This window comes from Rhinolophus sinicus, chromosome 6 (genome assembly GCF_057876585.1).
Source record: "Rhinolophus sinicus isolate RSI-liver-muscle chromosome 6, RSI-T2T, whole genome shotgun sequence".
NCBI classification, from domain to species: Eukaryota; Metazoa; Chordata; class Mammalia; order Chiroptera; family Rhinolophidae; genus Rhinolophus; species Rhinolophus sinicus.
This window is the reverse complement of record NC_142506.1, coordinates 5,946,406-5,963,512: the sequence shown is the minus strand read 5'-3', so window position 1 is coordinate 5,963,512 and position 17,107 is coordinate 5,946,406. Positions and strand designations below refer to the sequence as shown.

At 54.1% G+C, this 17,107-nt stretch overlaps 1 protein-coding gene across 1 annotated transcript in view; it reads right to left on the bottom strand.

Annotated features, from left to right (window-relative positions):
• NDRG1 (N-myc downstream regulated 1) overlaps positions 1-16,327 on the bottom strand; it is a 41,570-nt gene extending 25,243 nt beyond the window's left edge. Inside the window, exons 1-3 of the mRNA XM_019724134.3 lie at positions 16,173-16,327; positions 3,745-3,825; positions 3,252-3,287 (exon numbers count right to left, since the gene is read on the bottom strand). Coding sequence (XP_019579693.1) covers positions 3,252-3,287; positions 3,745-3,807 — 99 coding nt within the window. The 5' untranslated portion in view covers positions 3,808-3,825; positions 16,173-16,327. The remainder of the gene's footprint in view (positions 1-3,251; positions 3,288-3,744; positions 3,826-16,172) is intronic.
• Positions 16,328-17,107: the final 780 nt, after the last annotated feature.

Sequence of the window (17,107 nt, the reverse complement as noted above, 5' to 3'; positions counted from 1 at the left end):
TATTCCGGCTCCCACGTTTATTACATATTTAAGAGTCAAATGGGCCGAAATGTAGGACTAGCTCAACAGTATCCCTTGGCAAGTTTCTTAACATCTCCCAACTGGTCTGTCATCTGCAAAGGAGGGAAGCACTCCCCACCTTGGTAAGGAAGCCATTGCCAAGACAATGAGTGGACATGCAAATATTTATTTATTCGCTTCCTCCCCTCCCCTCCCCTCCCCTCAGTGGCCTTCAACAAAGCAAGCCTCCCCACCTGAGGCAGAAGGGGTAGGGCTGGATCAGAAAACACCTGCCAGCTCTGATATTCTTGGATTCTAGAATTCCAGCCCAAGAAAATAAGCCAGAACCCAAAATACTCCCACCTACTCCACTCATTACAGTTGCAAACACAACTGCCTCGAACCTGATGCCAGAACCTTCCCTGCCAAGCCAGGTCAAACCGTGTCCTTCCTGCAGCCACAGCACCTCTGTCCAGCAGGCCCCCAGCCCCATGCTCTGAGGCCTCCAGAGCCTTTCCAAGGGGCCAAAGTAGAGTCCTGAGAGAAGCTGGCAGAACCTCACATGCCTGGGCACCCAACGATTTGCTCTAAAATGTCACCCAGGCCAAAATGAACTGCGCACCCTAAGGTGATGTCACCCAGGGAAGGACAAGGCCACACAATGCCATCTGCTCTGGCAGCTGGGCTGCCTCCTGAGATAGACAACCCAACGGCTTGGGAGGCAGACCCCTCCAGCAGCTTTTCACTGCCGAGCTCTGGGCAGTGGTGTATATGATTCATGAAATACACACACACACTCAAACACACATTCTCGACTACTTTAGGAAAGGAAGAGAGAGTCTGTCTGCGTTAATGAAAATGCTGAAACACAAAACACTTTTTAAGAAATAACACTAGCTGTTTATGGTCACATATAGTGAGGTATTGCTGACTCCTTAAACTCGACTCCCAGAGAACTGGCCAGACAGGGCCCGGTTTCCATGGGCGGTAAGAACCTTCTAAGCGAGTAGAGGAAAGCAGGTCCCCATGAGGGCACTTTGACTCCAGAATCCCACATCAGCTCACCCTCCGTGGGTTAAACATTAGCCCATCAAAGTATGGTGCAGACTATTTGCGCGACCAGATGTTTGATAGAAAGTACAAAGGTGAACTGAAATCTAAGTCCATAAGGTCTAGCGTGGCCCTTCCAGTTTAGCACTGCAGAGACACATCGTGGCTGAATAAACGGGGCTGAATGAAATGAAATGCAGCATGCTTATTAGAAAAGTACCTAGCATACTTTTCTAATAAGTAAGTGCTTACATAGTAAGTGCTCCAAAGTAGTAATTTTGCTAACTTTATAGATGGAGGAAAAGGGCACACAGAGTGAAAGGGTCAGTTAGAATTAAATCTGTGTGGGAGTAACTCCAAAAAAAGGAAAAAGAAAAAAAAAAGATGCTTATTTTTTATTTTTTTTTCATAATGGCATGCTGTCTCAGCTGTCACCTAAGTGTGGCAAGGTTCACTGTCTGATGGCTCAATTTCCTCAGTCATAAAATGGGGCGAAGCCAGCCCTGGTCTGAAATCATCCACTGTAGACGCATGGAGAGCTGGGACAGTCAGGACACATCAACTCGGAGCTGATGAGTCAGAGACGCTCCTTCGCGATGAGAGGGCGTCTCTATGCTCAGCTGCTTTTAATCACAAACTCCTGGGGTAGAAATGACCTGCCCCAGCCCCAGGTGTTCCCACTGACTGTCCCAGACATTCAGACAGTGAGGGAGGCATAAGGGCCCCAGGTTAGAAGGACGTCCATCGGGTAGGCAGTGCCCATGCCAGCTCACGGTGGCACCCTCAAGCCAAACCAGTGCCTATCTTAACCGAAGTGGCATCATGGCCACTAGCCCTCGGGTCAGGCCTCCTGCTACTGGCCCATGCACACAGTGCTAGGAGGCTGTAAAAGCGGGGTTACGGCCAAAGCCCAGAGGTCGCCATGCCAGCTGTTCAAACAAGGGCCAGGCACGCTTAACCTCTTTGAACCTCAGTTTCCACAGCTTTGAGAATAGAGACAAGGATCCCTACTTTATAGGGCTATTAGGGTGAAGTGGGGTGTCTCCGGCTTGTCTGGGTGTCTCAGGCCTGGCTGGTGCACGTGGTGTTCTGAACAACTCAATGTTACACAGTGGGGACACACTGGCCTCCCTCAGAGAAGAACAAATGGTCACACAGAGGCCAAAACCTAGGACTCACCCTAGAGGTCCCACAGGGTCCCTGAGGTCAGGGTGGGCTCTAGGAACAGCCTGGTACAGCCAGGATGTCGCTTAAACACACTAAAGCCCACACACCTCGCATGTCGTATTCAAGCCAACCACGATCTCGCACCAGCCAACATTTCCATCCCCTCCCCACTTTTTCCCCTTCCTTCCAAAGTCAATGCTAAGATTCCCAGCCTCTGGATGGATGGTGGGCCAATCACTGACATAAGAAATTCATAAGGAAGAGTAGAGTTATTCTGGGTGGGGAGGGGTGGAATAGAGGATAGAGATGCAGAGCTCAGAATGGGCTGGAAGCCGTGGATACCTGTGTGATGTGCAAGGAGAGGTTCAGGTGAGCATACCAGCCTGCCTCTGGCCTGCATTTGCTCCTCTCCTCTCCTCTCTCTTCTTGGGGGAGCCTACGAGACCCCACTGTGCTCTACCTCCGGAGCCTGGGGCCCATGCAAAGTTTGGGAAAATTAAAGAGTCCAGGATTTACAGTTACTGAGGCTCTGACCTGGTCCTCAGCCAAAAGAGGCCAGCCCACCCTTCTGAAAGTTTGTTCTTGGACAAATCTCAAGACTGCCCCCCGCCAGGGCCCTGAAGCCAACCCTGGGCAGGGATGGAGCCAGTAAGCCACAGAGAAGGTTAGTTTCACTTTCCTAAACAGAGCCAAGAACATCAAGTCTTTGCTTCCGTTCCCTCCCATCACAGGGTCCCAAGCCCACCCAATGCCTCCCCACCCCCTCGGCACATGCCCCATAGCTCTGCCCAGCTCGGCAGGGTTAACGGGGGCTGTGCCTCCATCCTGCTTCTACAAGGAGTGACAGGCTTCCTTGGCCAGAACTCAAACCAGCTTCTATCTGGGAGGGAGGATCTGAGCACAGGAAAGTAGCTCCTTCTCTCCCCAAGCCCCCCGATGTCTGCACAGTGATCTACTTCGAGCCAATGGAAGGAAGAAGGGAAGAGAGAACAGAGAGTCGGGAAGGGGAATGAGAGTACACATCCTCTACTTGCCTGAACATCAAACTCTTGCAGGAGGCCGGTGATGGTCTGTGGAGAGATAAGAGAGATGGTCGGTCAGTTTCATCAAGTTTCCTCGGGCAGAGAACTAATATCATAACACACAGGTACCCTGGTGTAGATAGAGCCTGTGGGCTTCCTATTGCAGGTTCTAGAACCACAGGATCAGCAGTAGGGGATGCTTACAGGAAATCTGGCTCAATGCCCTTGCTTTACAAATGGGATCAGTGAGATATGGGCAGAAAAGCCCAGAGAGGTGAGCAAGGGGCCTGGCCCATGGTGTCATAGCACTTAGTGGCCAAGCTGGGACGTGAACAGGTACCTCTTGTCCCTTTGCATTCTGGGACAAGGTGACCTGTGGAAACAAGGGAATGGTGGACACATGTATGTGTGCATGTGTGTCCATGCATGTGTTCGTTACACACATACGTGTGTCCATGTGTGAGTGTGCATGTGATGGGGGTTAGCCAGGAGCATCTCCACTCACCTCCCCTTTCTCCACCAAAGGCTTCACCTCGGCGAGGTCCACATCCTGCAGCTCCCGAGACATAGTTCTGTTGTCACCTGCCTATGAGAGGACAAAGGCCAGGGGGTCAGCACTTCCTGCTGAGAGATATTTCCCAAAGGAAGCAAATCCCAGGCCAGGGAACGAGTCTTCACTCTGCCCAGCAGCTCTTACCTCCTGCATCGCACATTACAGGTGGTAAGTCCTGTCCTCCCCACAGCCCCCTCCCAGCCTTGTCCCTGGGGGCCGGGCAATAGACTTCCGGGGACTAGAGCTTGATGCTTAGGGACACAACCGCCTTTCCAATGAAAAGGATCAACACAACACCAGCTCCTCGCGTCCGGTCCAGGCCCGACCACCACACCCAAAACATTTTTTGCTGCATTTTAGGAGACGCACATGCTGCTCCCAAAGTCAGGCAGCCCCAGGCTGACAACCAAAAGGGGACAGAAGGGCACAGGAGACCAGCCCACCATGTGCCCGCATGGCACAAGCTTCACCCTCAAAGCAGTCCCCACAGAGGGGTGGGTGTCCACACAGATACCCCGTGTCCACCTCTGTGCAGGGCTGTCTGCTACTTGCTGGGGTGACGAGGCACAGGGGGCGGAAAGACCTCAAGCCAGGGGTCTGACGGGACTGAACGCTTAGCAGGATTTTCAAAGCAAAAGGACCTTCAAGGCAAAAAGCAGTTTCTGAGCCAAAGCAGAGGGTGAGAGAGCAGGGAGGGTGGGAGAGTGGGCAAGTGGTCCAGAGGAGGTCCCCTTTGGCTGTGACACAGGCAGGAGAAGGGCCAGCAGACGACAGCCTCAGAGTGAGCCTGGGGCAAAGTTCCAGCTGGTGGAACGCTGCCTTAATGGACTCTCCGGGGAGCAAGGTTTGGGCGGTGACATGTACTGAGCACACTTCTGGGAGCTGGAGGTACGGACATTTATTCTTTCAGATCGGAGGGTAAACAGAAGGATGAAGGGCCCACCGATATCGGTAAGGCACAGAGAACCCGGAATGAGGGCTAAGTGCCACAGGCAGAGGACGGGGAGAAGAATTAAGTGACAGAGGGAGGAGTCCAGGTACCCTCCAGTGCACACAGACCTTCTGAATCCTAAATCAGGAAACTTGGTGAAACACAGCCTGAGCGAGCTCCTTCCACTGCGACGTTCCAGGGTAGACACCCAGACCCCGAGCTGCCCAACCTCTGAAGATCCAGCTCCCAGAACCCACAAGAATCCTCATTGTGAAACACCTCTCAGGGGTCAGCAGGCACCGACCCTGGGCCACCTCCCACCAGCCCCGGTGCCAGCACATGGCATTCCACGGGTGGACCCCCTGGGACTCTCTGGGCTGAGGTCACAGCACGGTTTTCCCCCGGGAGATAACCAGCCCCACAAGAATGCCTTTATGCAGCCCCTGGCGTCTAGGCTCCAGAACATTCTGAAAACAAAGTCGGTTTTATATTTGTGAGCACTCCTGGGCAGTGGCCAGCTCGGAGGCAGGAGGCACGCAAAGCTGAGGCCAGTCGGCCTTGCTAAGTCAGCATGTTTGTGGTCCCGAGATGCTGGTCCCATGGACACCTCGCCTACACAGCCCAGGGAGCTTTCCAGAAGCCCAGGCAACACCACCCTGCGTATAAAAGGAGTTCGCCTTTCCCAGAACCCAGGGTGAGGGCGGGGTCTCCCACTGTCCCCTGGGTGGGCTCCAGCAGCCCCCACCCCCATACTCCCCAGGGGCTCCCAGGACAGGGAGCCTACAGGTCTCACTTCCCTGCCCTCCCTGTAGCTCCTGGCATTAGAGCAGGTGTAAAGTTGGGTCACAACTTGCTTGCTGAGTAGGAGAACAATTCGGATGCAACTTAACAGCAATGCTTCTACTTAAACTCACTCTTAAATGATCACGAATCCACGTGAGTGAAACACCTTGAAAACAAGTCCACTTCGTAAGGGACTCAGACCCAGGCTTTATATCTGCCGGGTCCGGTCAGCTCTCCTTGACTTCCGGATGCTATGACGACGACAGACTGTCAGCCTCCACCCGCGCCCTCATCTTCCTTCAGAACAGAAAAGGACTTGATTCCAGCCATCGTGATTTCCCGAACTCGCTCCTGGTGACACCTCTTTACCCCGCACTTTCTTTTCCTTCCTACAATTCAGCTTCCCAGACTACCTGCGGCAGAGGCTGAAAAATGGCCCGTCTCCCTTAAATATTTGAGAATCCCTGAATTTTGGAGCTGGAGGGGGCCTCACGGAGCCCCTCCTCGTGCTCAAGGTCATGAGGAGGCTCTGAGATAAGGCCACTGAGAACTATTACAATCTTTATCAAAACGAGGGTGATTCTGTCTCTCAGGGGACATTAGTAATGTCTGGAGACCTTTTTATCTGTCATGACTGGGCCACACGACTGGCGTCTAGTGGGGGGAGACCAAGGATGTTGATAATTAGCTAATCGTCCTGCAGTGCACTGCATGCCCCCACAGAATTATCTGGTCCCAACATCAACAGGGCTGAGGCTGAGACACCCTGGGCTAGACCAAGAAGCATCCAGGAAGTGCCCTGGGACTCCGACGTCTGCAGGGAGACTGGATCCAGCAGAGAAAGCACCTGTACTTTTTGTCCCTGGGGGAGTGTGTGTGGGGGGGGGGCGGTGCTGCGGGCCTGGGGCAGCCTGCTGTTAATAAGTGCAAATGTCCTGGCAGGAAGAGCTCGGCCAGGACCTGGAACTAGGTCACTGCCCGCAAGGACCAAAGCTGCCCGAACCAGGGCTGCAGAGCGAGCTCTCTGCACCTTGAACCCCCACCCCCACCCAGCTGCTGGTGATCAGCCAGCATTGGGCAGGAAGACCGCTGGCTGTCCTCAGCCCCATCCTACTGACTTGGGCCAGTGGAGGGCCAGCCCTTCCCCTGCCTCTACCGAAGAACTTTGCAAACTTTGGTTTCAAAAGCTGTTTAGCTAAAGGAAATCTTAGAAGACAATTCAATATAGAAATACAAAAAAAAAAAAAAAAAGCAAAAGAAAACAAAAAGATAAAGCTGACATGCTTTGGATGAAGCGAGGGAAAAGGGCCTGACACTCATTCCCCAGCAGCCCTCATCTCCCCTCCTCCCTGCCATCTGCGCCCCCACCACTCCCCCACACTGGAAGACCTGGCCTGCGACCATCGGAGTTCACCAAGTGGGGGAAGAATGCAGAGGTTGCTTCCTGAATGTACTAGGTTCTCATATACCCAGCACTGAGCAAAGTGCCAAAGTACCAATAATAGCTTTGTTGACAAGGCCCTACTATGTGACAAGTTAGGAACATGGCCAGTCCTGCCCCATGGAGCTCACAGCCTCATGGGGCAGATGCCGCCCCTGGGGTCCCCCAACACCCACTCACCCATGAGGCCAGGAGTAACAGTCCTGTCACCCCAGGAGGCCACGCTCTCCTGCAGGGCAGGGTGGATGTGGCCTCCCCAAATGCTGTATCTCCTGGGCACCATTCCCCACTGCTCACCTTGGGGGAGGTCACCTGGTGGTGGAGGCGGGCATTACATTATAGGAGGGTTAGCAGCTCCCTCACCCAGCCCCAGTCCACCAGATGCCAGAGGTACACACCCCCTTTTGTGAGAACCAAAAATGTCTGTGGACTTTGCCAAATGTCCCCCAGGGGCAAAATCGCCCCTGACTGGGAATCACAGTTCCGGGTATGAATCCAGAGAATATCTATTCGGTACAATTCTTATTTAAACGAGTGTGCGTGCCCATGCACACACTCTGTCACACACACCACCACCAAGGAGAAGGCTGGGGCCGCAGGGGTGTGAGTGACTGTCCTGAGCTGGCACGGCCAGCACAGATGGTGTGGCAGAGGTGGACAGGCTTCTGACGCTCACACTTACTTCTTTGCCACACTCTCCCCTCAAAAAGTTTTCTCGATGGGGTTCAAATTTACAACCCCAAGACCTGAGGCTCCTTCAAGGAAGTCGTTCCAGTAGTCGATGCTACCTCATAGGCGACTATGACGTCCTGCACCAGGAGGGAGGGACAGTGGGGAGGTGACCTGGTCTGGGGTGCTCTGGCTATTGTCCCCATCCTCACCCCTGCCGGCCACCACTTGAAGCCCAGGGGATCACTCCACAAGCCAACCTGAGGCCCTGCTTGGCTCAGCGAGGTCTCTCCCTGGGTTTGAAGCCGAGCGCTGGATGCCAGGCCCTGCGCTCTCCTCCGCCTCCTGGAAAGCCCCTGCACAGAATGTCGGACTGAAAAGGGCCAAGCCCATGTTCAGCAGACAGGGTGACAGGGCAAGGCCACATGGGGCACAGTGGGTGGGAGGCAGCCCTGGGTCAGACTCCCAGCCCTCCCGCTTCACCAGGCACGATCGTGCAGGGACAGGAATTAGGTCAGGACAGGGTTCCTGCGAAAACCCCACTCTGTGCCAGAAACTGGCCTCCAAGTCATACCAGCGCCAGACTGGCTCCTATCACCCTTTTTCCTTTCCCACCTGCCCTCCCCAGAAGGAACTCAGAGAAACCCAATGTCAAGGAAGTGGAAGGTAGCCAGGAGATGGGGGAAAACTTGAGGGTGAGACCTGGGCGCTCACCATTTATTAACACTGCGATCTACCCTCGTAGCTTCAGTTTGCCCATCTGTAAAATAGGCATATTTCTTGCTCCCAGCGAGGAGCAGTGGGGCTTAAACAGTGGCACATGAAATCTGGTCAATAGCTGCTTATTTAATCAGTGCACTTTCTTTTCCTGGTTGCCTCAGAGACCCAGGGACATTTATGAGGACACAGCCTGTGTCTAATATACTGCTAGCCCCAGAGTGTCCCTGCAAGGAAGGGGACACACAGAAGACGTTCAGCAAATGCCACATGGGTTTCCAGTGATCAGAGCCAATGCACCACCATGTGAGTCTCGTCTCCAATAGCAACGCTGGTCAATGAGTAACGAAGGCCCAACCGCCTGGGCAAATACCTTTCCAGTTCAATAGACCCAGGAGATAGTCAGCAATTAGCTGGACCTCCTAGGTTCCAGAGGAAGCTAACTGCTGGGATTTGCCTGGAGACGGGAAGACCATCACCCCAAAGACTGGGAGGGCTGTCTACAGAGGATTCTCGGACAGTCTGATGCCACATGAGAATTGTTCACCAGTCACTGGGGGAGTGAGGGGACACACACGGCCTGCGGTTCTCAAAAGCCTTGTTGGAGGAGCAGAACACTGGCTGTGGAGTCAGGGCATGGGAACCCTGCCACTCTCTCACCACATGAGTTTGACCCAGTTATTCATCCCCTCTCTGGGTCTCTGTCTGCTTCCTTCTGTAAAATATGCAGCCTGTGTTCCACAGACATCACACGGTCCATAAGAAACTTGGGCAGATGGGAGCCTAGGTGGGAAAGTGCTGCCCAAGGACAAAAGGGCCATGTATGTGGGGGTCTCACCAAGGCGCTACCCAGCTCAGCTCTGCCTGCAGCCCTGCGGATCTGGAAGTCCCTGGCCTGCTCCCGGCCTCAGACCCCTCCCTGTCTGTAAGACTGGAGCCTCCCTCCAGCTCTGGCACTCTTCTACCCCGCTGTCTAGGGGCACCTATCTGTACACCCTCTGCAGTAAGGTCTCCTGGGCCCCTGGAACTTCCATGAGGTAGGACCGAGGGGGCACCCAAAAGAGAAACCTCCACGACTTGTGCTGGGAGCTCCGGGATGCTCCCACCCCAGCACGAGTGGCCATGGGAAGAAGGCTTCAGGGAAATCCTACACAGACACACCAAGGCAACAGCAACAGGGGCAACCGTGCTGGCACTTTCTGGGCTCCAAACTCTGTACTTCTTTTGAGTGTCACAGCAACCCTCAGGAGGTAGGCACGATCATGTTCACCTTTGAGTGGAGGGGAAACTGAGGCACAGAGAGGTTAAGAAATGTGTCCCAAGTCACAAAGCATCAAGCTGGCACAGGTTAAAGCCACGTTAAAGGGTGACGTTGACCATGACATCAGCTCCCCTAAATATGCACAAACACCATGTGTGCGCCCTCCCTTTGTCAGAAGGGATCTAAGGCAGAATGTTCTAAGGAAGGGCTATACGTGACCGGGAGACTTGTCCTGTATGGGCCTGCTGGGGGTGTCACCTGCTTCTCCCTCCATAGTCACCAGTGATCCACCATGAGTAGGCCAGGCTTTGGGCAAAAGCCGCATCTTAGATTTTCTATTCTCCCTTCACAGCATCCAGGAGGGTTCCTGTTTTTAGCTCCCCCCACAAAGCACCTTCCTGATAGCGCAAATTTAATCCTTTGGAAGAGTGTTCACTGTGTCTTTCCATGTGTTCGTCAAGGAGTCCCCTAGGAGAGGGTGGGTATTGTCACTGCAGCTGACAGATGGGCAACCCGAGGCTCAAAAGCAAAGGCCCACATGACTTCCTAAAGGCCTAGACTCCTCACCACCAAGGGAAAGGTGGAAAACTCAGTCCTTGGATGTGGGTGCAAGTGTGGAGGTGGGGGGCAGACTATAACCTCCTGGAGTCCTTCAGGGAAGCAGAGACAGAGGCAGGCCCGGGGAGACTGCTGACAACTTTGCATCGATTGTGACTGTCAGCAAGTGGCCCAGATTTTGTCCCTTCCGCAGCATGCCTGGTGTCAAAGCCACATGAATGCAGTGTTCTTTCCAGCACACTGGCTCTTTATAGAAGACAATGGAAAAGAGGGGCGGGGAGGGGATCAGTGTGTGCTGGAGCTGTTTGGCTTAGCATCTCCCCCGAATACAGAAATCCCGGAGTCCAGCAATCCCCAGAAGGTTCCAGAAAACAGCCCCACGTCCGCATTTACCTCAAAGAAAATAGCCTTGGGGTATACCCTGGGTACCCCGCCTTGCTGTGGATGCGTTGTTTTGTCCTTTCTTTGCCAAAGAGATTTTGGCATCAAGCTCCAAGGCAGTTCATGGGTTTTCTCGATGTTTTCTGGACCTTTTGAATCTCATGGCTCTGGGGAGGTTGAGGACGTTGACAGCCTTAACTCTGTGTTTTTCTTATATAATCAACCTAGTCAACACTTTGGACCTTCGAGAAAGTGCTCTAGTTTAGGGGAAGGAAAGTCAAGAATAGGGCGCTGGAACTCAATGGAACGATGCCAATACTGAGAAGACAACCAGACTAGGAATTCCTGGAGGGCCCCAGTGCTTTGCACGGAGCCTGAAATCAGTAGCATTCAAAGATCCCTCTGATGTTGAAAGAATGAAAATGGAATCACTGGAGAGAAGGCAAAAAACAAGCCAGCTGCTCTCATTCCCTGGGGACAAGCCTGGAGCTGAAACGGAACTTCTCTGTGTTCCACTGAGCTCAGAACCAGCGAGAGGGGCCAGGGGAGGGTCTGGGGACACAATAACAGGAAGCAGGAGGGGCCAGCAGTCACGACCCACCCTCTTTTCTGCAAAACCACCGGGATCTTCCGGTAGGTGCTCAGAGGAGTTTTAGCAGAGAAAAGATGACCGACTGTCTGAGGGGAGAAGTGGAACCAGAAGCCCAAAGGAGGACACTGGTCACGTTACAGGATTTTTCTGTGAATCTGTGGGACAAGCGTGAGCTTCATTGGATGGTCTGGGAGATCACTTCTGGAAAGCACACAACTGGAACCAGGGTTAGCACAGGAAGTGGAGATAGATTCTTCCTACAAAACCCGTTGTCCGTGAGACAGAACAATTGCCACCGTGACGGGACCCTTCCCCGAAATGGTCTTCTGCGTCGACCCTCTGGGTGGCCTTCCAATCTTTCCTACAGAAGATCGTCCAAGTCATTTCCTTCATAAATGGAGGTTTCCTTTTGCCCAACATTAATTGTGTGCCTACTAAGCGCCAGGCCCTCGGGCCTAATGGGAGAAAGGGTGCGTAGAGAGACACAGCCCACAATGATCCAAGGAGGACATGGGAACATGGAGGGGATCCAACCCAGCCTGAAGCCCAGATGGGAAAGCCAGGGATGGCGTCTGGGGAAAGGTGGCAAGTTCAATGATTGAAAAGAAGGGAGAGAGTACGGGTTCCCAGCTGGGAGAGTCCTTACAATTACCTACTTCTTAAGAATGCCTTTTGCACCCACATTCGGAGAGGGCTGCCTAGAACCTTCTCAAAGCCAAGAGGTTGGAGCTGAGGGATGGAGCCCTGATCCCCACCCACCTCTTTAACCCAAGCTGCACATGGGTGTAAAATTTATACTTGGATGGAAGTTTCCACGGGCTTAAGGGGAGGAAACCTGTAAAAAATAAAAGATGAACTCCCTTACAGGGCATTTCAGACTGCTAAGGACTCTCATTTCCTCCCACCTGTTGGACGAATATCTCACTGGGCTGAAAAATCCTAAAGAAGGAGGGTAGGGGGAGGAGCAGGTCTGCAGTAAACATTAGGCGAGAGGTCAAAGTCTGGGTCAAACACATAACTGTTTGTGGACCGGAATTCTGTAATCTGCTCCATTCTGTAGTGTGAAATCAGACAACCCAGGATTTCCCCCGAGAGGACCAGGTCTCTTCTCACAGGATGCCCACCCTGGAGCACTGGGTTCCACATGCACCCAGAGTCCCCCACCGCTCTGCACCCCCTCCTTCAACAAGCCTGAGCTGGCCCAGCAGGAGGCCAAGTGAGTGTTCTGCTGCAGTCTGCCATCTAGCCTGTCCCTGTTTTCAAATGTAAAGACAAGCGACAGCTAGGAGGGCATGCCGGGAACCAGAGACCAGGAGGCAGGAAGGGCAGCCTGAAATGAATCCAGGAGACCAAGTCCATGCTCCAAAAACAGGTCCTTGAAGGGCAACGCTGCAGAGGAAGATCCAGGCAGCTCACGAGGGATAGGACACCACTCACTGGATACTGAATAAGCAAGTCACCTGCCCAAGCCTCAGTTTTCTGACCTGAGAAATGGAAGAATGTCTCCTACTTCAACTGAATAATCGCAGGCACTTTAGCTAGATAATAGCCACTGGCAGAGCACCTCATTGCTGAACCCTGGGTTCATGGAAGCAGCTCAGAAGGTATATGACATGTGGCCACTCTTTTCCTTTTTCCTCTCCCATGGTTCTGGAGCAGATGTCTTCAACTCTGGCTACCTTCAGCACTCCCTGACCCCAACCCAGTCCAGAGAGCTCTGAAATAATGCCAGACTTACGGAATCAGAGTATCAGGAGACCAGGCCTAGAAATCTGTATTTCAGACAAGATTCCCAGGACATTTTTATGCAATCTGCAGAAGCTGAGCTTTTTGGAAGAACCTCAAGGAGCAAAACATGAGTCCAGCATGAGCAGGCATTTTCACTGGCCTGGGTAAGTTCTTAGGACAAAGGTCCCTGACACTGATTGCCAAGGAGATGCCTTGAGAATGTCCCTTGTGAAAATTATTGACAGCAAACATCTACATGGCGTACCCACATGCTGGGCACTGTTCTCAACTCTTTAACATGGATGAACTCAATATTACACGTCCTGATGAGACAGGGTACGTTATTCTCATTTTATAGGAACGGAAACTGAGGCACTGAGCTCCTAATTACCTGTCTACACTTCTCATTCTAGCAGTTCTCCAGTCACCCCAGCATGTTGTTGTGGGAAAGAACAAAGACTTTGAAATTGGATACTCTGGGCTCAAAGCCTGGCTCTCCAGCTTTCAGCCATGTGGCTACAGGCACCTCTCTTAAATTCTCCTGGCCTCGGTTTCCTCATCCACTCAAAGAGCCAGTGTAGCCCAGGCAGAGCTCTTGCTGCATGGATGAAGGGGCAGGGGCAGGCAGCTGATCAGGAGAACAGTCCTGCCCCTCCCCTGCCCCCTCCCTGCTAGAATCTTAGATGCTGAGTCATCACCCTGGCTTCCTTCCTTTCTGAGGCACAGGGAACTTGAGTAATGCCTTGGATGGGATTCTCTAGAGCTGGGTCCCACCATAGAAGCGCAGCTTCACGCTATCAGAAAAACACAATGGGATCTTTCTTCCCATCCTGCGCTGTGGGGTGGGGAACTCAGGCCAGGTTTCCAAGCACCCTGGGTCAGGGTGGGGTGGGGGCAGTGCTGTTCAGATCTCCAGTTCAACCTGGAGGGGGCAGCCTGAATCCAGCCAGCCACCATTCAGCGGGGCTGCAGCCCTTTCTCACTAGACTGATTCGTTAATCACTTAAGAACACCTGATTTACACTAAAAATAAGCAAATAGAAAAAATCACGCATGTTCTGTCTAGAAAGTTTCTTCACCAGAAACTCAGTCAAGATCCAATTTATTTTTACCCCTCTGATAGAACTTTCAGTTCCCACCAGGAGACCCCTGGAGAGGGGTCTGGGAAGTGAATTCCAATTCTAGCTCAATCTTGGCAAGTTGCTCCCTGGCTCTGGGCCTCAGTTTCCAGCTGTAAAACGGGAAAAAGTTGGACCAGGAACTTGTGTGAAAATTTAAGTCCATTCCAAATGATCAAACCAACGGTCAGTGATCCTGGATTTGCAGATCATCCCAGGAGAACTCCCTCTCAGGAGAGGGAACCCCAACAGATGCTCCAAGATCTCCCTGGAAAGCCAAATCCAACCCTATCACCAGCGACTACCTGAGTGATTATTGGGGAAGAAGCCGTAGAATTCATTCAGTGCATGTATTTGAACTTCTCCCAAGGGCCAGGCCCTGGACCAGGTGCCAGGTTATACAGCGAGGTCCACAAAACTTCCCTCTCACCCACCTCCAGCTCATTCATCCTGCAGTGGCAAATAAGGTACCACAAAACTAAGAAGTCACATGTCAGGGGACACCCTAGATGTCACTCCATGTACCAGAGCACTGTCTCTTCGGAGGTTTCCCATCACTTCCTGACCATCTTTACCTCCTTCTAGCCCCACCTCCCACCCTGTGCCACCCCAGCACTTAGCACCCAGGATTGTGGTCTGTGCCTTACCCTGCACACACACCCCCATTGGTGAGCCCCTTAAAGGCAGGTACTGGGGTTTGTTCTCTCTGGACCTTGCTTATTCCAATTCACCTTTGGGAAACTCAGTCAAGAGTCAGAATTTCTATACAGGAAGAGCCTGGGCTGGAAAGTATGCCTTGAAACTAGGTTTTCATAGCAAGTATTTAGATATTTTGTTCCTTTGAAGTGGCTTAGGAGAAGCTTAAGTATGGCTGATGGACAGTAGGAGGAGATGAAAGCCCTCTTGTGTGGTCACTGGCTGAGTTCTCTTTGAATCTTCAGTCTTTCCCAGTAACTTATAGGAACCAAAGAAACTGAAGTGAGCAGGGTATCCATGAAGAGTTGCTCTTGGGCACAAGGTAACCGGCCCTCCCCCACGGGCTGCCAGGCACCTCCCCCTTCCAAGCCACACAGACTGGTGTGGCTGCTCCTGACCTGCACGGACTTCTGCGAACAGTGGACAGACAGGAGAGTAGGGGAATTTGCGGGGAGAAGGGTTAAGAAAAGGATCCACTAAATCCCAGCTTCGGCCACCAATTGGACAGTGGCAGTGACAGCGCCTTCCCGCCTCCCCTCCCCCACCCCAGAATCTGCCACATCGCAAACACCCTGCCCAAGGCTGAATCAGAGACCGAGGCGAATCTCCAGGAAACGTCCACCTCCGAGCAATTCCAGCTGTTATACCCCCCTGTAGAGCAGGAGAGGCAGGCCAGGGAGGCAAGAGAGAAGGAAAGCGGGGGAGGATGGGCGGAGGCGAAAATGACGCCACTCCTAGTCCCAGCCAGCGTAGGGCCACCAGCTGCCCACAAGACCCCTCTGGGCCACGCCACTTCTCCAGCGCCGCCACAGCGCCAACCCGGGGCCACATGGGGGGACACACCCTAACCAGAAGCGCTGACAGGCACTTGCTCTTCTGCGTGTCGTACGCGCTGTGACACACCGGAGACCACACACACACACACACACACACACACACACACACACACCACGATCACCCCGGCTTTGAGGCTCAATCAGCCCCCGCCCCGCAGATGCGTATCTTTTCCAGCTCAGTTTGGGAACCAGACACACCCACGCCTCCTCCCCAGCTTCGTCTCCAGCTCCACACATGCGCGCAATCCCTCCTTCCCCAAACACGCCACTCCAGCGATACCCACACACACACCCCACCCGTATCACACACACTCCTGGGCCCTATTCCTGCTCTCACTTCCAGCGCGCTCCCTGGCCGGCACTGCCAGCTCTGACTGTGGGACGATGTTGGGAAGCGCGATCCAGGTGCGACCCGGCCGGCTCTCCAGCCCTCCCCAGCTTCGAGAAAGACGAGCCGGGACCTGTCTCTTTTCCTCTTCTTCCTCAATTGAAACCCCCCACTCCAGCGGTGCCCGCGCCCCAAAGCCCTCCACGCGCTCGCGCCACGGGGTTGCCGCGCACTTGTAGCTCCGGGGGGGGGGGGCACAAAGCGCGGTCCCGGAGCTGCGGCAGCACCCATGGGCCACCAATACCCAACTCCGCCCCACAAGGAGAGGGCGTGGTCCTTACCTAAGGTAGAGGGAGAAAGGCTAAAGGAGCCGGAGCTAGGCTGGCGGTGCCAGGCGGCAACTAAGGAGAGTCGCGAGGATGGGCGTGCGTTCACAAGCCGCAGCAGAGAGCCAGGCGAGGTTTGTTTATACCCGCGAGGAGGGAGAATTTATAGGCACCACGACCCCGCCCCCGCGCCTCGGGGGGGAGGGGCCTCGCCCCGCCCCGCCCCGCCCCGCCCCTCCCAGGCCCTGCTCGCCGCCGGGACACACCCCTTGCCCGCGCCCTCCTCCGCGGCGCTCCTCCCGCTCCAGCCTGCGAGCCTGGCTCAGCTCAGGCAGCGTGTGGCCGCGGCGCGCCGGAGCCGCCGCCTGTTGCGCAAGCCCTATGAGGGGCGCGGCGGGGAGGGACCTCCGGGCTCCGGCTGCGGTTTGACTCTGCTGGCCCCTCCCTCGCCCGGAAGGCCAGGGCCTCGGCGTGTGCAGCGGCCGTGTGTGCGCGGGGCATGCGTTCGTGTGCATATGCACGTGCGCCCTCAGGCGTGTGCATGTGGACCTCAGTGTGTCCCAGTGGCTCCCACCTCCGTCTCCAAGCTTCTTCTTCCGAGTGTCATTGCGCCATGAGCTGATATCCCTTTCGGATGACTCCCGCACTGCTTTCAGGTCTTAACTCCGGAATCCCATTTAGCTGTCTCCTGTGCCCCCAGGGGAGCAGCGCCCTGCGATTCTCACTCCATGTCCCCTCCTTGTTGCATCAGCTCTCCTCAGAAATCTAGGATCCCATTTAACCTCGTCCGTCTTGCTCACCTCATCCCACTGCCTAAGTGCCCCCCCTTCCCCACCCCCCCCCCCAGTTCTAAACCTACCCGCCCATTTCCACCCTGGTGGCCTTCTCTCCCCCTCCCCCAGTACCCTCCCCCAGGAGCCTGGCTTGGGAGTATTCTCACTCCTTCCTCT